The sequence below is a fragment of the Hippopotamus amphibius genome, chromosome 8 (genome assembly GCF_030028045.1).
Source record: "Hippopotamus amphibius kiboko isolate mHipAmp2 chromosome 8, mHipAmp2.hap2, whole genome shotgun sequence".
Lineage (NCBI taxonomy): Eukaryota > Metazoa > Chordata > Mammalia > Artiodactyla > Hippopotamidae > Hippopotamus > Hippopotamus amphibius.
Window position 1 is genome coordinate 17874072 of NC_080193.1, and position 22384 is coordinate 17896455.

General features: G+C 45.3%; 2 protein-coding genes across 16 annotated transcripts in view; one reads left to right on the forward strand and one right to left on the reverse strand.

Moving 5' to 3' along the window:
- ATXN2 (ataxin 2) overlaps window positions 1-22384 on the forward strand; it is a 145112-nt gene that overhangs the window by 119826 nt on the left and 2902 nt on the right. For 5 of the 14 annotated variants that reach the window (XM_057746834.1, XM_057746826.1, XM_057746833.1 and 2 more), the window contains 7 exons: window positions 2690-2743; window positions 7608-7753; window positions 8420-8647; window positions 10867-11035; window positions 11888-12772; window positions 13503-13571; window positions 15522-22378. In XM_057746834.1, the coding sequence (XP_057602817.1) occupies window positions 2690-2743; window positions 7608-7753; window positions 8420-8647; window positions 10867-11035; window positions 11888-11916 (626 nt within the window). In that variant the 3' untranslated portion in view covers window positions 11917-12772; window positions 13503-13571; window positions 15522-22378. Of the gene's footprint in view, window positions 1-2689; window positions 2744-7607; window positions 7754-8419; window positions 8648-10866; window positions 12773-13502; window positions 13572-15521; window positions 22379-22384 lie in introns of those variants that run through there. The other 9 variants (XM_057746828.1, XM_057746829.1, XM_057746823.1 and 6 more) reach the window with 8 other exon arrangements.
- Window positions 16307-22384, reverse strand: part of SH2B3 (SH2B adaptor protein 3) — a 36990-nt gene continuing 30912 nt past the window's right edge. Inside the window, exons 3-8 of one of the 2 annotated variants that reach the window (XM_057746838.1) lie at window positions 17901-18002; window positions 17728-17819; window positions 17315-17409; window positions 17000-17214; window positions 16738-16909; window positions 16307-16602 (exon numbers count right to left, since the gene is read on the reverse strand). In XM_057746838.1, coding sequence (XP_057602821.1) covers window positions 16307-16602; window positions 16738-16909; window positions 17000-17214; window positions 17315-17409; window positions 17728-17819; window positions 17901-18002 — 972 coding nt within the window. Of the gene's footprint in view, window positions 16910-16999; window positions 17215-17314; window positions 17410-17727; window positions 17820-17900; window positions 18003-22384 lie in introns of both variants that reach the window. The other variant, XM_057746837.1, reaches the window with a different exon arrangement.

A 22384-nucleotide genomic window follows, 5' to 3' on the forward strand; every position in this document is an offset into this window, starting at 1 on the left:
TAATATTACGTGTAACTGCATGGACATTTCATTTTTTTTAACCGCTTTAAACTTTTTGAATGACTAAGAATGTAAAGGCTTTCAATTTTTTTTTAACTTTAGATAGCAGTTTATAACATTTTGTAGGTTTATAAGAATAGGACTCAGGCAGCAGCCATCATTCTTCTTGCCACCTGGAACCCACTGCTAATGTTTTCTTTCTGGAGGCATGCTCCTTTCCCACTGGCTCACTAATGATAGGAATTTTACATGATTAAAGGCTTTTTTTTTTTTTTTTTTTAATACTTGTCAGATCTTAATTTCCCACACTTAAAATTTTCTATTGTTGATTATGCCCTTTAAATTAAAATGATGCGATTGCTACATCTTGAAAAACATTTCTTTCAAGAAGCCCATCTATAATTTAATTGAAAGATTGACAGACTGATTTGGCTTATGATGTTGGTTATGACCTCTTATCATTGGCTTGTCTTTAGTTGTCTTAACCAGGACTAAGTATGCATGCAAAGGCACCACTGATTTATCACACCAGCTTTTATGCAATCAGTATACATTTCAACAGTTTTCCAGTTTGCTAAAATCTTAGGTGAAAAGTTCATGATGATCGTTTATACATATTATACACCTGAATACATCATGAGGTAACAAGTGGAACAAACATTTCTTTCTTCCCGTTTTCTGGCATACTACCTTTGGAATAAGATCTGAAACTTTTGAGCTAAAATTTCCATTGCTTTTAGAGAAGAGCTATTTGTGTGCCCATGCCTTGGAGGCATTGTAGTAATACTGTGATGTTGAGCAGAATTGTTCTCCTCGGTGTATTCACTCACTGCCGACACCCGGCTTTGTCTTTTGAGTGGGTGGTCATTGGTTTGAAACGGCCAGTATAGTAAATACTGTATTCGAGGCACTAATGGTTTTTATAACTACCTTCCCAGAATGTTTTCATTTGAAAAGCAGTTAGTCTTGGACCCTGAAGTCCGTTCAAGTGTGGGTAAATAGGAAATATTGCAAAGAAACAAAATACTAGACCTAGTGTCCAGTGAAATGTGGAATGAACTAGTCATCAAAGCCAGTTCTTTGATGCCAGGAGAAAGTTGCTCAGCCAAATCTGAATTACTCTCCTGCAGTTTACACAGACTGTATTTCATTGATGTCTGTCGATGAGGGCAGGCTAGGGACAAAACTGTAGATTTAGTATGATTGTTGCTGGTTTTCTTTTGGATACTTCATACCCTAAAGAGAACACTAGGAAGTGAATTATTTTGTTCTTTATTGCAATAATTTAATCTGCTGTATCAAGTTCATTAATTCTTCAGTAATTTATTTCAGTTATTTTTGATCTTCCAAATCCAATTATGCTGTAGACAAATTTTAAGTACATTATTTTAAATTATAAGACAGCACTTGCATAGAAATGCTGATTCTATATTCATTTCCCTTGAACAGTTTATATTTTGTATTCCAAAAGGAACCAAATATTTTGAGTATGAATTATATTTATTTTTAGGGTACATCCTATCTAGATTTTTTTGAACTTTTAATGCAAACAAAAGAATGTGCACCCAGATGTTGGTGACAATTGTATGTCACCTTTTTGTCATTCATTAATTATGGTCATGGCAAAAGCCTTTGAGAATAGAAATGACTACAAAATGAAAGGCTAGTTATTGTTTTTAAATTTGGGGGTATATTTAATATGAATATGCTAACAGATCACTGAACATTTAAATTACTAGGAGATACATTCTAAGTCACTGTTGACCTTGTATTATACTCTTTCTAGCTATCTTAGGAAGGACTTTGATCACAAATGTCGTCTCTTTGACTTTAATTTCACTTTCATCATTGCCTCTGCCCTCTTCCTCCTAATAAGTTACTTTTTGTTTCCTTAACATCTAATCTTAAAATTCACCTAATTTTGTTTCGTTCATCTAATTTCGTTTTCCCTTTTAGAAATAGTAATAGTGAAACTTTCTCTACTAACTAAAGCCATCAGGAAGCGTTAAATCCAGAATCCTTTTCTTGGTTTATTTTTGGTAGTTTAATGCAGATAAATTAAAAAATACAGTAGGCAGAAAAGATTTAAAATGCACCTATTAATCTTCTCCCTTACAACCGCCTGTTAAGATTTTGGTGCATATCCTTCCTAGTGTAGTTACACACACATACACACCTTTATGTAGACAGTTTAATAAGACATGATATCATACCCTTGTTTAATGTTATTATGTTTCTGAATTTTTGGATCCATTACCAAATTCCTAGTAAACACCTTACAGGATAAGGTGTAAGGTGACATTTCTATTAATAATGTTTCCAAAATTGGATTAGTCTTTTAAATTAAATTTGGTAAATATTGTTTTGTTTTGGTACATTATTTATATCAAGATTGTTCAATGGAATGCAATGTTGGTTTTTTCATTAGATAATAACTTTATTCCTTTCATTTAAGCAAGTGAACATGTGGTACTTGACAACCCAATACAGAAGAAAAGCGTCTTTTGCTTCAGTCTTGTCTTATTTAATTTTGTAGCGGTGTTTAAAGTGCTTGTCATCTCTTGTAAAATAAGAAAAATGAGTTATGCATGAATACGAAAGGAAATTACTAAATATGTCAACCTTTCCAGAAAATTAGGAAAATGCACACCTTAAAAGGCTAATTAACCTTTCTATTTCCCAAATTCAGCATGTCCCAAATTACCATACAACAAGGAGACAAGCCCTTCTTTCTACTTTGCCAGTGAGTTGGGTTTTTTATACTAATTTTAATTGAACAGTAAAACACTTTTTAAAGAATAAATGTTAAGGGAGTAGACTTGTTGAGCAATTTTTTCCTTGTGCCAGACAAAATCATTAATACATATATCTGAAAATAATTCAGAGTTTTAAAAAAAGGAAGTATATAACCCAGCTTAAGAAAGCTGGAGTTAATTTAAAACTGACTTGTTTCAGAAATTAATTTTTGCATACCAAGCAAACATGTGACTGTTTTGGAAATGCCTGATACTTTCCTTGTTCAGAGAAACTTCCTGAACAGCCTTTTTTTAAAACAAAGCAAAACAATCCACAAGCTTAAAACATTAGTTTTTTTTTTTTTTTTTTAGTATCCTGGTAAGAAAAAATTTATCCTTACAAGGATTTTTAATTGAGTAGGGTCAAAATACGAGGGAAGAAACGTTTCTGTATTTTCAGTCTTTGTATGACTACAGGTTTAAAGTATTCAGGTAACAGACACCTCATGGATGTCTTGAGCTTAAGCAGGAAAGCATGACCTAGCAGCTCAGAGATTACCTTTGGCAACACCAGCCCCATCTCACCACCAGTGGAAAGGTAAATGATTGCTCCTAAATGGAGAAAGTCTGAGCAGGGATTGCTTTTGGAAATGAACTTGCAAGGTTTGTTTTCTCTATTTGTAGGGAAATTTTAAAATGAGGCTTATTCCTGGGCTTTTGGTATTTGGATGGGAAAGTCACTGACTTGCAGAAATCCTTTAGAAACATCTGAGAGTATAATATGTGTCACTTTATGTGAAATACTATATTCTAGGGCATATTAAAGATTAAAATTTTATGTTAGAGACTAAATTTTAAATTATTTTAGAATGACTGTCTAAATATACTAGATGCCAAATTTTAAAAAGCATTTAGAAAACATTTTGCCTTAATTTTCATTAATTGTGCCTTGACTTGGTATCCAAAAATAAGTGCATACATGTTATTTATTTGGTGCTGGGATGTGTTAACAGACTTAATCCTTTAATAGATGCTCTTTAAAAAGGAGTCTTGCTGTGTATATAACTGTTAAAGGGAAACTATGTATGTGGTATAGTATATGAAAGACAGTGTCAGTAATTCTATTATGTACTCAATTTGAGGTCGCAAACGTAGTTATCCTCACCATCTTACTGTCTCTCTTAGTAGTTTTGGAGTTGGTTTCCTGGTAAGTAGCTAGCTAAAAGGCCCATAATCATCACACCTAAGCATTAACTGCCTTAGCATAACTTTCCCTAGAAGGGAATATCAGTACTTTCTAAAAGAAACTAGCAGTGGGGCTGCTATTTGTAATTTAATTTGCTGCTTCATTACCCCCACCCTCACCCCCTTCTAAGAATTTGTCCTGGTTTGTTTGGTCTGGTGGCCTTTTACTCCCCTTTTAAAGAGTTTTCAACTTTCTTCAACTTCCTTTTTTCTGAATTTAACATTTGGATTTAAAAGTTGGGAGATTTTGTTTTGTTTCATTTTTAAAAGCTTTGCCGTGCTGGTGATCTCTCATGACTTGTGCATCCAAGGTCAAAAATGACAAAACCTAGTTATAAATTAAATGCACAGCTCTATGACCTGAATTGGCTTCAGCAAGATCATGGCTCAGGAAACTATTTTTGGATTGTGGTTAGTGTTTTGAGGATTTGACAAATTGCATAATTAGAGTTTTAAACATTTATATCAAGGAACACAGTGAGTGGGAAACTTCTAGACTGGGTCTGGCCCCAAAAATTGTTATTTCTTCAATTAGCTTGACCTAATCCAGGTTTCATGAAAGCAACTTAAGTTTTATAAATAGAAATTTAACTGATGGATAGCTAAATCAGAATTTTGAAGAAAAATCACTTTATTTTTAACCTCTCTGGAATCTTTAGCTAATGAGTGTGTATAATAAAAGCAGTTAAATGATAGGCTTAGCTCATGAAAGCCCAGAACTTATTGCCTTTCACCCTCCACTTCTACCTTTCTTTAATTCTCTTAGATTTTTTCCCTCATTTACTCTATCTTGGTTCCTTTCTCTTATCTCTCTGTGTCTCTCTCCCTGCTGCCTCAGCCTTTTAATTTCCCTCCTATGCTGCCTCTTTTTGTCTCCTTCTTAACTGACCTTTCAAGGACCCAAAGTATATTTTTGTTATTACTATCAAAGTATGTAAGTTTCACGTTTCCCCCAATTAGCTACTCAGTTTTCATATTTGAAGGAAGAAAAGAATTCCTAGATAAGGTACTTGTTTAGCAAACATCTTTTAAGCAAAATGATGAACAAAGTAAGATATTTCTCATCAAACATCCTTACATTTTATTTGCAACCTGTGATGTGTGTTTAAATCTGCTTAATTTTTCTTATAATGCATTGTAGTTTATTGGTGTTCAGGGGTAGGGAAGGAATTTTTTTTTTTTTTAAGATCCTATGCAGATGCATTCAGCTTGGATTACTTGAGGTATCTGTGCTATGAATGCAAATGAGATATAGATTAGAACACTCTATCTTATAGCCCTTCAGTATTGGTAAACTATCACAGAGGTGCCTTTTTAAAGTGCATAGTAAAAAATACTTCCATCTTTAATTTTCCCCAAATAATTTCAAGATTTTAACATTTTTCTAATGATGAATAATTAAGTATGACACTTCATGGCATAATTATTCTCTTTGTGATGGCCATGCTTTTTTATGTGTGAAAATTAATAAAATGGCACCCAGCTAGAGTTGATTATTGTTACTTTTTATTTCCTTAATACTTTGCCTAAAAGGTAATTAAAAATGAAATTTAAAACTTTTCTTGAATAAATAAGGTTAAATAAATAGAAACTCTGAGATTCTGTACTCTATGAAACCTCATAAATAGAATTTGGATTTGGGAATTGCTTTCCCCCAGGCAGATTAGAATTTAAGAATTTATGGTAGGTAGCATTTCAACACAAATGATTCGAAAATAAGGGAGCACGAATGACTCTAGACATCACTATCCAACAGAACTTTCTTTGATGAAGGAAATGGCTACAAATTGTGGTGTACAATCTGTAGCCACTAGCTACATGTAGCTGTTCTAATTATTTAGAAATAAGTTTGAAAAATAAGTTGTAAGATTTTTACAAGAACAAGGGTTCAAAGTTTATGTCACGTCTTTTAGACTAAGTCAGTGCCCAGACAATTTGGGGGGATCTGAAAGTTAACTTAATGAATGTATTGGTGAAGAATGGCCTTTTAGTAAGCCAATGAATTAGGGAAAAAAACACTGACTACTTTCATAGATTCATGGGACTGTAAAACTCAAGAAAGCTGTTAGCACATTATTTTTCCCACGTCCCAGAAAATAGTCACTGACTTCTTGAGAAACATCCAGGGAATATGTTGCCAGCTTTCTTTGTTTTAATATGTTCCAGTGTTATATTAACTGTTATAGTTAGGGGGTTTTCCCAATATATGAACAAAAGTGCTTTGTTTGCTCTCATCTGGGTGTGAACTTAGTACAGATGCCCACTGCGGCGCTGGCAGCGGATGGATGCACAGGTGATCCTGGCACTGGCTCTTTGCCTCGCCCTTCTGTCTTTAAAGCTTACAGATGCAGTTGAGGAGATGACCAGTTGGGCTGGAATGTTGGTGGCCCTTGGCCCTGCAATGTCAAGCATTATAGAATTGCTTCATGTGCCTAATAACCCTTTGCATAACATTTATATGGAAGTCACCCAGAGTCACCTATGCTGGTGACTCTCAGCAGCCTGCCTGTTAGACTGTTGGAGTTAGCATAGCTGATCTCAAAGTGGTGCTTGCTTCTCCCCATCAGTCCCCTGTATATAACACCATATGAAGAACGTGTTTCTATGTGTGGGTTTAGCTTCTCAGGGATTTTAGGATTAATTTGAGAGAAGGCTGGAAGTCACACATTGACTTCCGAGAGATGTCTTGAGAGCATAGTGCTTTTGTTTCTCAAATTGCTGTTTTGGGACAACACAAACAAATGAATTTATACCTGATCTCCCTGTTTTGTGTCAAGGTATGGTCTGTGCTGAGATTCACAAAGAATTGGCTTTGGGTTCTTACCTTTAATGAACAAACATATTTTTACTTAAACTAGCCCTAGCCCACTATATTTCCTTTGAGGTTACTCTAGCTAGTAAAATTCTTTTTACAGGCTTGGATGCTTTGAAGGGAGTTTGTTTTCCTATGTAGTTTAGGTAATCCCGTTTACTAGATTTTATAAAAGCAAAGGTGAGAGATCTTGAGCAGGGAGGCCCAGCAAACAGAGGGGTAGAGTGGCTTCTGTGATCAGTTGAGAGAGATTGTGGTCATTTGGCCCTGAAGATTAGAGCCCTGACCTTGCCACACACCTTATCCAGCCCCTTACTACAGCTCTGATGTAGTCTGTGCCCACAGGACACTATGCCAGCTCCAGGGCAGTAGCATGGTGAGGTTAGCCAGATGATGGCCTTGAGCTGAAGTAAGTGTGTGTGTGTGGCTGCGAGGGGTGGGGGGGGGAGGGGGGGTTGGTGGGGAGGCAGAGAGGGAGAAAGAGAAGGATTGTTTGAATTGTTTCTGTCTATGCTTTTAAGTTGCCTTTTCAGGAAAAGCTAGTGACTGTTTTAAAAGTAAATTTGAGCTAATTAGATTTTCACATAATGTGTACAGCTATGTTATGTGAATAAAATCCTAGTCTGATTGTTAAGCAGTAACTTCACATTTACTTTTTCAAGAAGTGGATGGCTTAAATGAAGTCAAATATAGAGACTGGTTAGGCATTGATCATCAAGAAAGCTGTTGATGAGCTGCAAGTTGATGAGGCATAGAGGAGCAATTAAGATCATCACACATGTCAATTATACACACGCCTTTTTCTTTCACTTTAGTTTCCACTGGCTCCCTTGCTCAGCAGTATGCGCACCCTAACGCTACCCTACACCCACATACCCCACATCCTCAGCCTTCAGCTACCCCCACTGGACAGCAGCAAAGCCAACATGCTGGAAGCCATCCTGCACCCAGTCCTGTTCAGGTAAGGAGAATCTCAGAGGCCTTCACCAGAATTGCTTCATCGTGCTATTTACTGAGTGTTTTCTCCAGTGCCAGGCAAGATGCTAGGTATACCACATGATCAAAACAGCAAGCAACCCTGCCTCATGGAGCCAGTGTACAGCTCTGCAGGCTGTGCCTCCGGGTTTAAATCACCTTAAGGTACTTATTGAGAATAAGGTGATTGGGTAAGTTTGGAAACTTAACCAATATTGAAAAATCAAACATAAAGTAAGGAATTTACTTGGGATATTTTAGAAATCTCATTTCTAATGTTTATATGATAAGGGTTTTAGTTTGTTTTTTCCTGTTAGCTTCCTTAATCATGTTTGTTAAGAAGGCACTTAAGGAGCTCTTTGACATCTGTCCGTTCCCTGGAGCAGTCTTGTTTTACCACTGCTTGGTTGAGGGCTTGTAGGCTGAGAATCAGGCTTGCAGCCCAGAAAAGAATGTCTCTGAACAGGAGTTCCCCTCCACCCCAGGGCTGCTCCTGCACCCTGTACATTCTCTTATACTTGCCATTGCCCCTCATCTTAGATAGGCCCAGATGAGGCCTCTTCTCATATGCAAAACTCAGCTTTGTGTGTGATCCTTAAACTGTTTTTCATTAAAGAAGTGATTTTCTCAATTCTTTCCTATTACTTTGCAGCACCATCAGCACCAGGCCGCCCAGGCTCTCCACCTGGCCAGTCCACAGCAGCAGTCAGCCATTTACCATGCAGGGCTCGCACCAACCCCACCTTCCATGACACCTGCCTCCAATACACAGTCGCCACAGAATAGTTTCCCAACAGCACAACAGACCGTCTTTACGATTCATCCTTCTCATGTTCAGCCAGCTTACACCAATCCACCCCACATGGCCCATGTACCTCAGGTAAACCTGCTTTAGCCAACTTTTTGTGAAGACCAAGTAGGAAATGAAGGTTATGAGATAAGCAGCAAAGAGCCAGATGCTCTTCAAGCCAGGAACCCCTGTGTGTGATGCCATTTGCTTGTCTCCTTTTTCCCACTCAAATACATGTGATCTGGCCCTAAATGAATGTTTGTGTGGTTTTGTAATGGGATCAGTGAAGTTGCTGATTGGTAGTCTTTTAACATTTCCCAGCTGAGACCTTAAAAATATCTTTGACTCTGGAATGCAACCTAATTCTTCCCTTGCTGTGTCTGCTTTGCTTTGTTTATATAGCTTTGTTGCTATGTATTTGTATACCTACATATATTCTCCACCCCCCCACCCCCCCACCCGTACACTTAGAAGTCTGGCAAGAATGGGATTTCACAAATTCTCGGCTCTGAGGTGACTACCCTGGGCCTGACCACTTGACTGTTAGTCACTGAGTTCCTAAGAAATCTCAGCACTTGTTTCCCCTGGTTATTCCTACATCTGCTTTGACCATAAGTTGTACTTCTTGAAAGGGTTTGGCCTTGTATGTTGGTGCAGTGTAACTTGAAGCTGGAAGCACCCAGGTGTTCCCGTTTTTCTTAAAGAGCAGCCCTGGAAGCACCTTGGAGCTCACCTCCAGCGTAAGCTTCTATAAATGTTGAAAGGTGTAGTTGCTGTCTGCATCAGCTGCTGACAAAAGTCCAATGCACTCCAGGGTCAATTTGGATTGTCTTAATGAGGAGAAGGAGCTGCACTGAAGTTGGGCTCTCACACTGTCCTTTTAGGCCCTCCCTGGAGCTGTTAAGGGTGAATTGGCTGTATCTGATGTCTCTTTTTTGCTGCTTTCGTAACAGAACTCTCTCTCAGGCGGGTCTAAGCTAGACTGCCTCCAGGAACTCTGTTTCATGTCAGGCAGTGCACCACTGAGGCTCTGGCATGGTGGGGCTGGAGATGCTGCTTAGTTGGCGCTAACTCTCAGGAGGCGACCTTGTGACTAGAGCCCACAACTCTGGGACGCTTGGGCATTGTCCCCAGCACAGGTGTGGGTTCTGAGCTGTGGTGCAGTGCAGTGGAGGATTTGCTTTTGATGGTGGGGAGGGGAGCTGGTTTGGTCAGGTGTGGGGCAGCATGGTTTGGCTGAGCCAGGAGCTTCGTGAGACCTGGGGACCTGTAGATATCTAGCAGAGGCTGGTGGCTAAGTAGGTATGTGAATTTACATGTACGTTGGGGTTCCTAAAACCTCACTTTTGTGTTTTTGTGCTGAAAGAGCAAAAAGGTTAACATTTGCAAGGAAGCCCAGATATGCCCTGGGTCCATTTGAATATATAAGAGTCAAAACAGCATTTCATTCAAGGCTTCTCATGGTCTAGAACAGTGCACACTATGGGAGGCAGGAAATGAGGGCTCTTCCTGGCTCCACCAAATCCCTGCAGAGCTGGATCCAGCTACTCGGGCTGACTACAACCTTTCCACCTAGACAGCGAGACCAGGTTGAGCTCATGATCACTTGGTACAGGGACACTGGCCTGGCCCAGATGATTTCAGATTCCCCTCCCTACGTCACTGGAGCCATTCACTCCACCTCCTCCTGCTGCTGCTCTATCGGCATATCTTTCAGCAGAGCAAAGGGGCCTGAGAGTCTTTTCTCACCGCTTTGACTCATTCTTAACTGAGGTGTGCTGGTGAGCAGGCAGGCGGCAGAGGGGGAGGGGCAAAGAGCACATAGAACAGAAGTTAACAGTGCCCGCTTAGAATGTAATAATCTGCTTTCTTACTTGAAAGGGGTGTTATCTGTAAAACTACTTCAGGCCCCACATGGAAGCCAGAGTCTAAAGCATCATTGCATATAGCCTCCTATTAACTTGAGAAAGCTGCGCTTGGATCAGGGGATCTTATCTTTGCGAAGACCTTGCCCCATACATAGAATCCAAGTCATCAGAAATGTTGAAAGCTAGGACACCGCAGCCCTGACTTCTACCCAGGCTTGCTGGGCGCCTGCCCCCTCAGCCTTGTAGGATCTGCCAAAGGGTGAAGCATGTCTATAGGGCAATCAATGGATCCACTAGGGAATGTCCCCAGAGGAAAGAAAGGGCCCTGAGGGCCCACTGTTGCCCTTTCCTGAGAGCCCCAACCCAGTGAAAGGAACACAGTTGACATGTTGTTTAAGCTGGAGATGTTGCCTGTATGCGTAAAAGAGCTCTCTGTTTCAGGCTCATGTACAGTCAGGAATGGTTCCTTCTCATCCAACTGCCCATGCGCCAATGATGCTAATGACGACACAGCCACCCGGCGGTCCCCAGGCCGCCCTCGCTCAAAGTGCACTACAGCCCATTCCAGTCTCGACAACAGCGCATTTCCCCTATATGACGCACCCTTCAGGTGAGGCGTGTGTGTGCAGGGGCCGCCGGGCACCCCAAAGCATTCTGCTCGCACAGGTCGAATGGCAGGCAGGGCCAGCGCTTCAAGTCCCGCATCTGAGAACTAGCAAGACCCGTCAGAGTGCGCACAGTAGGGACTGTGATGCTCAGTTCAGGGCCAGGGCCTGAGGCTTCCGGGAGTCTAGTCCGTGTGTGTTCTGATGGTATACAGGATTTGGCTTGATGAGAAGCAGCAGCAGCAGCATTCTGTGTAGCTGATGCATGCTTAGGACTCAGTTGGCCTTCCTTGTTATGATAGGCTGGACAGGGCAGTGTTTTCCTTCCTGAGTCCCAACATTCTGACATGGGGGGGTTACCACCATGGCAGAGTTTGATTGTAGCTCTGGAGACTAATACTGCTGAGAAAGTGCTGTGTATGGATTGGTTCTGAGCATAGTTTTAGCTACAGTCTATGCCCTGACAGGGAGAGACTGCCCCGTGATTGTGCTCTAATACTTGATGGCGGCCATGGCAATATTTCACAGTCTAACCTGTTATTCTGAAAGCAATACTGGTGCTTGGCTATTATTTGGGGAGGGGATACGTTAAGGCCTTTTTTGTACCCCATGAGCAACAACTCTTCTGGGAATTTTATCTGAAATGGTTTTATGTCTGACTGGTTTGTTTCTACCCACCCACCTACCTCTCCCCCTTTGGTACAGATGCGGGGGGTGGGAAAGGTAAAGAGTGAATTAAATGTTGAGTTTGGTTCAGGTAGCAAAAGGATAGGTTACAATCATGTGCTACAAAGACACTAGGCTAATGTACGGTGTTGCCAGTTTTCTGTTTAAATATTCACTTTTCTTTTTTACAGTACAAGCCCACCACCAACAGCAGTTGTAAGGCTGCCCTGGAGGAACCGAAAGGCCAAATTCCCTCCTCCCTTCTACTGCTTCTACCAACTGGAAGCACAGAAAACTAGAATTTCATTTATTTTGTTTTTAAAAAATATGTTGGTTTCTTGTAACATCCAATAGGAATGCTAACAGTTCACTTGCAGTGGAAGATATTTGGACCGAGTAGAGGCATTTAGGAACTTGTGGGCTGTTCCATAATTCCATACGCTGTTTCCGAGTCCCGCAAGTACCCCAGCTCTGCTTGCTGAAACTGGAAGTTATTTATTTTTTAATGACCCTTGAAAGTCATGAACACATCAGCTAGCAAAAGAAGTAACAAGAGTGATTCTTGCTGCTATTACCGCTTTAAAAAAAAAATCAAGACTTGGAACGCCCTTTTACTAAACTTGACGAAGGTTCAGTAAATTCTTACCGTCAAACTGACGGATTATTATTTATAAATCAAGTTTGATGAAGTAATCACTGTCTACAGTGGTTCAACTTTTAAGTTAAGGGAAAAACTTTTACTTTGTAGATAATATAAAATAAAAACTTAAAAAAAATTAAAAAATAAAAAAAGTTTTAAAAACTGATACCAAGTTAATGTGTGTTTGTATGAGCTGTTTCCATTATAGGATACTGAATATCAGGGCAGGAGGGCTGACTGCTGTCTTAATACCCTCGAAGGTTAGCTGTCAAATGATTTTTCTTCTTCACCTTTAGTTCTGGTTCAAGGTATCTCTAGGAAAAGACAAGACTGAGAGATGTTCTCTTTGGTGGCTAGAGGTCTGCTTCAGAAGGAGGAAGGCTGGCCAGAGTTGGGCAGCACTGAAAGTCCACATCCTCACCCTGACACTGATTCTGTAAGCTTCCTTTTTAATATCTCCTGAACCCAAATGAGTCAAAAGTTGTCCTGATTCAGGCATCTGTCTGTTTTACCAGTAGGGGGCAGGGGACGCACACCTGTAATAAACAAATTCAGAGGGCTGAAAAGATGCAGCAGTGTACAAAATAGCGTACTGCTGTAGACCCCTAAGCATTTGTTTAATGTCTTCAGTTTGTCCAAACAGGAAAAGCAGGTATTTTGCAGAGATTATAGTTATAATAGAGCCTTTAAGTACTGAGGTAACAAATCAAGATTCTGAAAACTTTGTTTTAATTCACATGTAGCCATTTGTACATTATAGCAAAATTTGCGTTCTTCAAGAATAAGTTACTTATACAGTACATAAACAATACATAAAAATTTGCCAAATACCTTCTGCCTATAATGATACAAGATGAATCCATTTTCTGTGTTGTCATTACAATGGGCTGCTTATTCCAGCCAAACACTGGATGTCAGATGTGTCCTTGTTAAGAGGCAATGGATACTACACTATCAAGTTCCTCTAGCCTGTGGGAGATATTAGCGCTCACATGACATTTGTGATAACAAACTTAGCCCTGAATAATAGCGTGAAGGAATCCCAGGCAACCCTTAGGGAAGGGTTCAAGGCCTCTGATTTTAGGTTAAAGAAACTGTTATGTAAAAATAGTGTTCTCTGGCTTAAGATTTTAATGATTGCTATTCCTTTTTCCTACACGGTCCAGAAATGATCAAAGGCAGAAGATTTATACCAGATAAAGCCATATGGATTGCTGGTCTAAAATTCAAGGCAGGTTAGTTGACTTAATTCTTTGGTGCTGGTGACTGTTAGTTTGTAAAGTTCATTTAAAGTCAGGTGAAGGAAGTGGTGATGCTGGGAGCACTCAGGCTGTCCTGTGTCTGTCATTAGCAGTAACCGGGGGCCTGTGACGCTCATGTCCACTTGGCACTCAGAGCCTGGCTCTCAGTAGAGGCTGCTGGCCTGGCCTCTTGCCACCAGCAGTGATCACATTGAGGCTGGAAAGAGGGTGGTGGAATGTGCTATGACTGCAGTGGGCTGGCTGCAGCCGTCAGGGTTGCTGCCTCACTGCCTGTGACGGCGTCGAGCCCAGGGACCCACAGCTCCCCCTTCCTTCAGCTCGACCTGCTCTAGCAGGAGGAAAAGGCATTGGCTTAGTGTCACTTCTTCCCAGGCCATGAGGGCCCTTTTTGTCGGAATGTATTTGAGTTGTCTTGGTAACTCAGACACGTTTAGTAAAGAAATGTTTTTCTTGAACAGTTTACACGGAAGCAGTCTTGGAAGTGGGTGACTCTGATTCTGAGCTTGTACTTTGTAGCCAGTCAGAGCTGCTGGCTTGCTGCGCCCAGCTTGCCTCTTGGCACTACCCGAGAGTTGTACTTTGAGAGGCTGTGAAGGAGTGAGTGCCCCTGGCTTGTAGAAACATCCCAGATGTTTGTTCACCCTTCTGGTTGGAGGGAGGGAACTTTCTCATTTGGTTCTTTGTCTGCTTGGCCCCTTTCCTGTGCAGACATGGGGAAAATCTGTACCAGTGACTTGTCAGCGTTGACGTTCTATGATGAGCTTTCTCTTGTAAAAGAGAACTCCAAAATAGTGCTTGCTCCTGGTCTACACTTTGCTTAGCATTCATCACTCAGACCTGTTTGATGTGTAGAAAATGTGGCCCTTAGAAATGGACCACAACTCTAGATCAGGGTTGGGTATGCTTTACCATCTGTGAAAACACCCCGGAGTGCTGGTTTTAATATATATATATATATATATATATATATATAAACCAACACACTGCGCTGTTCCCTGACCAGGGATCGAAACCTGCCCCCTACAGTGGAAGCATGGAGTCCTAACCACTGGACCGCCAGGGAAGTCCCAAAAGTGTTATTTTAAAAGTGATGCAGAGAGGTGTCTTCTTACCTCCCCACCCCTCCCAAAGTCTGACCTCTGACCTCTTGGAGTACAGAGAATGGCTGGAGGGAACAGACACACCCCTCATCCCAGATAAGGCAGGCAGTAGTTAGTTTAGGCCAAGGTTTAATTTTAGCCTTTGATTGATGTATCTATAAATGTTAAGCTGTGCTAAGCTCCCAGTTTCCTAGAAGCCACTTCGATGAGCCCGGCGGCTGTACTGAATGGCTCTGCTGGCACCCAGCAGCAGCTGACTCCACACAGTCACTGTCTCCCTTGTTTTTGAGCCTCTGCGTGAAAGTTTGGGAGGAGCCAGCCCCCTATGAATTGTATCACTTGTGAAAGGCAAGTATAGATGGAGATGTGACTGCAGGACCTCCCTAGATGGTGGAGGTTCTGTGTGCCTGTGTGTACACGGACACACAGTCTCCATCAGATGAAGCAGTGGCTACTGCTGCGACAGAACACTGATTGTGGGCTGTTAAAGGAGTTTCTCATTAGCTGCGGCACCAGATTCCTAGCTTCCATTTTGGCTCAAGAATGAGCTGAAAACCTTGTGGGATAATTTAATAAGCCTTAGACACTTGGAGGCTCTGAGCCAGCCCTGTTGGTGAAGGGTTTACTAGAAAGGGCCCAGCAGCCCTTTTTTCCTTGCCCCTCCCTCAACCCTTAGTTTAACTCGCACCATAAAGCTGCTGTAAACCAGAATCCAGTTTTTTATTCATAAGGCACCAGGGTGGAACTGTTCCTTGCCACCCTCCTATTTCAGTCATTGCCTGAATTTCCCTGAAAGGGTGACACTTCGCTTCTCTACATTTAGGAAGGACAGTGGCTCCTCAGCAGCAGGTGACTGTCCTGAGGACGCAGTAGACCAGGAAGCCAGGCAGGCTGGCTCCAACCAGGAACTGGTCAGGTAGGATTTGCATAGCTATCTCTGATTACAAAAATCACATAAGTATTAGTTCAAATAGTGCAATGAAGTAAGCAATGGTTTAATTTTGAAACCTGAATCCTTTGAAAAATTAATCTGAGGTAAAAATGTTTAAAATCATTTTTGACCTTTAGCTTGTCCATCTGCCGGAACTTTGCCCTAAAGCTGAGAGTCAAAACAGGACAGGTGTGGTCACCTGTGGCCTTGGGGACAGCAGACCCGCCACGTGGACTGAGGCTTCAACAGGAAAAATCACCGGAGGATCCAGGGCTTGTTAGTGTTTTGGGCTTCCTGATGGGCCCCCTCCCCCCTCCCAAGTAGAACGTCTGTCACCTGGGACAGTGTCAGTGAAGAAGAACGAGTTCCCACTGCCAACTCCAGCCCTTACCCCGCCGCCCCCTCAGAGAGTGATGAGGATTGGTGCTAGGGACCCAGGGCAGGAGCTAGCAACATCCTCAAACAAGAACTACATCTGTAAACAATAAGGAGAAAGCCAGGTGAGAATGGAACTTACAGGAGGCCCTTTAACAGGCCTAATAGAAGGGTCACACCCAACTGGAATGTGCAGTTAACAGTGTCCCTTAAATCTCTCTCTGGAAGAAAGGAAAGAAAGTTACATTCACAAGTTCACATCACTGCTTGCTTGTGCTCCTCGGGGGCCTCTGGGAGGCCTGTCAGAGAGGCGTGTACTGATTGTCTATGGCCCGCAGGTGGCTCCGGGAGGAGGCGTCCATTTCGTAGTCTGAGTCCCGGGCTCGACTGGCGGGCTCGGGCTCCAGGTGCCGCAAGCTGTTGGCCAGTTCCTCGGGCGAAGGCACCAGGTGGAAGATCTGCTCTGGGGGAGAGGACCGGCCTGGGAGACCCTCTGGGCCGAGTCCCCGTGGACAGCCAGAAGCGCTAAGATGGGGAAGGCTCAGCTCTGAATCCCAGCGAGAGAGGGAGAAAGGGAACAGGACAGTGTTGGAGGAACCTGGGGGACAAGTGACCAAGAGAGAGACCACACTGTCAGTCTTAACGGGATGGAGGCAAGTGCTGGAAGGACACAACACAAGGTCTCGGTTCCCAGTGCCACCACCCCCTTTATCAAGGGGCATTAGGGTCACACCTGGTGGCTGGGAGACGACTACCACATAGCTGGACAGCCGGACGTCGCAGGCAGCCCCGCACTCAAGTGGGATGGGTGAGCGCTGGAAGTGGTGGAGCATGTCCACGACCGAGGGGAAATGGAGGTGCTGTACTCGACACTGACCCCGCTCGGTCAGTGACAGGCGCAGGTGCTGCAGGAGAGGGTGACGGTGGGTTCAGACATTGGCCCCTAAGGGCCTTGAACTTGGCCAGCGTGCAGCCCCACCTGCCTTGCCCCATACCTTGGCTATGCCCTGGAAGTTGAATGTGAGCACGTACTCCCCACGCCGAGTCTCACTCTGCCGTACCAGGAATACTCCGTGAGCATCAGGACCTTGCAGCTGAACCAGCTGAGCTGCCTTCACGCGGGAGATGGGGCCATGGAACCAGGGGTAGCAGGACAAGAAGTGATCTGTTTTCTGGCAGGCTGGATCCAGCAACCCCCCAGGAGAAGCACCTGATAGGAGAAGGAGATGGGTAATGGTGACCCTTTGTGGGTGCCTCATGTCCTGGGCTAGGTTCCGAGGTATTGGAGGACGAAGGCCCCAACCCCTCACCTTGGTTCAAGGAGTCCGTGCTTCCCCCTGGAGAGTTAGACGTGCTGGGCTCTAAGGCTGAGGGAATACGCATCTCTGGGTCTGTGCTCCCAAGTCTGCTGGAGAAGGGCTGGAGTTAGGAATCTGTGTAGGGGGACTTCCCTGGGGGTCCAGCGGGTAAGAATCTGCCTTCCAGTGCAGGGGATGCAGATTCGATCCCTGGTCAGGGAACTAAGATTCCACATGCCGTGGGGCAACTACGCCCACACGCCGCAACAAAAGATCCCTCATGCCACAAACGAAGACCTGACGCAGCTGAATAAATAAAATTTTTTTAAAAAGAGAGAAATGGTATGCTAACATCCCACATGGTTTTAAAAAAAGAATCTGGGTAGGTCAGGAGTAGCCGTGAAAGCGGGGCTCTAGGGTCTCACCCTTGGCCTGCGCACTCCCGGAGCTCAGCCATCCACGAATTCAGCTGCTGCTCATCTCCCACCTCAAAGATGATGTCTGTCCGGTCCTTCACCTGACAGGGAGGAAGGGGACAGCTATGTGGGATCCCTGAGGTCTATGTCTGTTCCCCCCGGCATGGAAAGCTGTCACTCACCTTCAGCACAAAGGTGTAGAGGTTGTCAGGCATCTCAAGGCGTGTGCATCTCCGAATCTCTTGGATGCTGGAGCAGGCTGCTTGTAGCCTGGGCTTTGAACTCTAGGAGACCAAGGCAGATATTTAACGCTTGTCCCTGATGGCCCTTCACCCACCTAGGCCTCTGCTCTTTTCTGCAGTCTCCCCAAGGGCCTGGCTTGCTGAGTGCGTGCACGTGGTGCTGCTGAGTGGGCACCCTGAGCCTGGCGTGGCTTCTAGCGTTCTGTCTTGCAGGAGCCTGCAGAAGGCCCTCTGTCTGTAGCCACAGCACCATCTCCTGCACCCTGACACAGACACACTGAGCTCCCCAGCACCCGAAGTGGCCTGAGGGCCAGTCTCTTGCTTCACGTGGACCTGGGGACAGTCCAGCTCTGACGTGCTTGCTGGCTGACATCTGTGTCTCCCCGGCTCCCTACCCTGGCCAGTCACAGTGGCTGCTGATGGCCCCAGCACAACAAACCCCAAGAGGGGACGTGAGGGTATCCAACCCAAGTCCCCTCTGTGCTGCTGGCGGACAGTGCTGGGGGCCAGGCCTTCATCACGCCTTTAGCTCCGCTCCTCCCCTTCACTGGCTCCCCACCAGTATGGGTCTCTCCCAGCCTAACAGCAGCCTTAGGAAGCAGATACTATCACCACATCTTAAAAAGAAGAAACTCAAATCTTGTGACGTAAAGTCATTTGCCTGAGGAAGTAGAGATCAGGTTGTGAACCCCTATCCAAAGCATACAGCCTGGAACCTCAAATTCCCATGCCTAACTAATCTGTCCTGCCTTCAAGTCTTAGGACAAGGAGGGGTGGATTTGGCTGCAAGGTGGGGGTAGACAGAGTAGCTTAGCGATGGGCTCTTGAGGCTCTTTTGCCAGTGTGCCCAAAGGGGCAAAGCCTGGCATGGCTGGCCCCAATTACAGCCAGCCAAAACCCACACAAAACATTGGGCCCAGGAGTCTCTCATGACATTCAACAAACGTGGGGTTCAGAGTGGGTGGGAGATGACCCCCCTACCCTTTTGCCCAGCAAAAGGGTCCTAACTGAACCTGGCTGACCCTGCAGATGTCTGTTCCCAGGGCCCAGGAGCTCTCATCATTTTCTCAGAAAGGAGATCACCCCTTCACTGCCCCCATCTCCTCCACTTCCTCCTGTGATAAGGCTGGTAAAATTGTTTCTCTGAGGTCATGAGATGATCTGGCTGCTTCCAGCAGAGGCCAAAAGAAGGTAAGAGTGTGGGGGAGGAGCAAGATGTAGGGACTGGACAGAGGAGACCCAACTAGGCCCTCCTCCGTCCGGCAGCTTTTCCTAAGAGCCAGATTCAGTGAGGCACACCTGGAAATACCACAGCCCCTACCAAGCCAGCACCAGGTGGGGAGGAGGAAACAAGAGGCAGGAACAAAAAGGTGAGTTCCAGGCACAGTGGCTTTAGCAGATCTGACCTCCACCACCAAAAATGGTGACCTCAGCCCAGGACTGGGCAGCCTGGCAGGAGAGGGTTGGTCAAACCGGGGCTTTTCCTGGTCCAGGCCCACCCCCAGCAGGTCTTGGAGCTGCCAGTCCTGCCCTGGTTGTCAGACACAGCAATCTGGAGAGAACAACTCTGGGAACACACTCAAGAGTTTACACAACTACTAAATCCTAGCCCTAAGTGACCAACACCACCCAGGGCATCTTCGCCCTGCAAGTTCCTCTCGTATGTCCCCCACGACCCAGTTCTTCAGCCTGGGAGCCTCACCCAGCACCTACTCAGGCACTGGACACGCTGGAGCGCGTGGGAAGCAGGGCCTCTGCTCTCCCAGCAGCTTTCACAGTCAGCCAGCCTCTCCGTCTCTATTTCCTGTCTGCAAAATGGGTTAGGTGCAGAGGGCTTCTTCCTTTTCCTGCTTCAGCAGTTGCCTGGCCACCCACCCTCCCCACTGGCTCTGGGCCCAGGATCACTGGGAGGAAGTAGGCCAGGCCGAGAGAGGAACAGGCCTCATCTCCCTTTCAGTTCTGCCCTGGGCTCTGCCCCCAGTGTGAGTGCCAAGATTACTAGCAGAGCCACTGGTTTCACTCTGAATGTGGGGCCCTCCATGCCAGCTCCACCCCCAGCAGCTGAGGAACTGCTGACCTGACAGGCAGTGGTGAAGAGAGGATTCCCCTCCCCACCCACGGCCAACCCTGGCTGCACGGACGGACGACGGTGAAACTCCTCCCGGCTCCCCTCTGCCTGCTGGCTGAGTGTGACACCAGTTTGGTCTGTTCATGGTGGCCCAGAGTTGCACAACTCCAGGGGCTGAACCCCCGCCTGCCAAGAGCCAGAGCCAGCATGTCTAACTACTGTGCTGCCGGGGTGTGGAGATGCCAGGGGCTCTGCTCAGATTGGAGGGGCGATTGAGAGCATAGGGACAGACACCCCACCTATGGCCACAGCCCTAGCTGGATGGTCCAGAGCGGGACTCGTGAGCACTGGTCCCTGTGTGGAGGGACCAGTGGGTGCCTTTCTGGCTGAGTGACGTGACGGGACAGCTGTGGTGGAGAGAGCTGAGCCTGAACCACAGCTGCAGGAACACTTGGGACTTCAGGATCCCCTCCTCTCTCACATGTCCTCTATTTCACCTGCTGCAGAGATCAAGCCAGGCCAGCAGCTGCTCTCTGGACCCACCTCAGAGTCACACTGTGCTTGCGTGATCAAAATCACCAAACCATTCCAGTACTTGTGGTACAAGCAGTAGACTGTCACCCCCACTTCCTGCAGTATTCACTCCTGGGGAGCCAGTCCTCATTTTAGCTCACAGCATCCAGAAAAAGCCAGTGGCCACTGTGCCTCCAGTGGTAATAACCCATTTCTTTCTTTGCTCTGGCTGCTAGGAAGCTCAAAGATGTAGATCAGTTCTGATGCTGTCCCCACAGCAGGGCTTGCATTTCTAGCACTAACTTTACCCAGAGTTCTTACTTTTCTTATTCCCCTAGGCATTAGGGTTCAGTCTTGACCCTACCCTTCTTGTATAACCTTGGACAAGCCACTCAGCCCCTCATGCTGTAGTTTTGTCGTATGTATGGTGGAGATATTTAATAGTCCCTCTCTTTTCACAGGGTTGATATGGTGATTGGGTGAACTATTGCAAGTGAAAGAAATGCCTGATAAACAGCTGTTGTTAAATTTCCAGGCTGGGGTCTGAGGCCAGCCAAGATGGGAAAAGTCTGCTTGGGTTCACTACAGCCTGCCCCTGCGCCCATGTCACAGGACTGCAGCACGGCGGCGGTACAGTGCTCCCGTGTCACGTACAGCACTGCAGCTTCCCCTCCGAGTAGCCAAGGGGCTGAGCACACACCTGCTTTCTCTCAACCTTATAGACCCTATTTGTAACGTGCTCCCTTACTACCCTTAATGAAATTGATGCATAATATAACCTCCCCACATACATATCCTACGTTAAAAGGGAAATAATGGAATGTAATTAATAATAAAATGTATTTCAGTGGGACTAGGCATACAACACAATGAACTACTCAGGTGCTTCTGGGTTTGTTTTGAAAAGATCGAGGACGTGAAGGTGCCAGAGTGTAGGCTGGCCCCCTGAAAAGATGATCAGTCTGTTCAGTGGACATTAAAACTGGGCAGGAAGTTCCGTGTGCTTCTACGTAAGACAGAGCAAAATTCTGGCCCTAGGTTTATAGTCTCTTGTGCTTTTGGAGGGTGTTTTGGTCAGCTCTGCCTCAGCCCACAAGTTCATCTGGTCCTCCCCAGCTCCCAAGGTGCAAGGAACTCCTTTCTCCCACGGCAGGAGGCCGGGGGTGGGGCAAGTATGGGCCTGGAATCTGCCTTGAGGGAATGAGAGCCATGACTGGAACCACACCTGGCCTCTCTCTGGAGGCCATGCTTTCCCTAAACACGCTGCCACTCCCTGTGTGCTCAGGGGTGGGGATGGCCCATCCAGAGCCTTCCAAGATACTGGGCTGCACCCTGCTCTGCTGTGACCTCATAGCCATTCATACCCACAAGACTCCGGCAGAGGTGCTGGCACCCCAGCAGGAACAAAATACAGTATCACAGAGCTTCTGCTCTGGAAGGGGGACAGATACCCAACAGGGAGGAGAGGTGGTGGAGCTGCGGGTGGGGAGGCAGTGAGCTTCCCAGGCACCAGGATGGCCCTGGCAGAGGCCCTGAGGTGGGGAAGCATACAGACACAGTGAGACTGGCACACAGTGAGGTGGTCTCCACGGGGCCTTGAGGCTGTGGGAGTCAGTCGGCTCATTCTGAGGTGGAGCTGTGGAGATGGACCTGGTGCTCACATTAACTGTGCAGAAGCAAGCCACCTAGTTGGGCCAGACCCAGCTCTTACTCGCCTCTCTCGTGGGAAGCTGGAGGGGAAGACAACATCCAATTCACACCCAAGCAGTAAAGGGCCTGGCACGGAGGGTCCCTTGGTATGGGCAGGCTGTGCCCTCACAATGGCCTTATTCCATCCACTGTA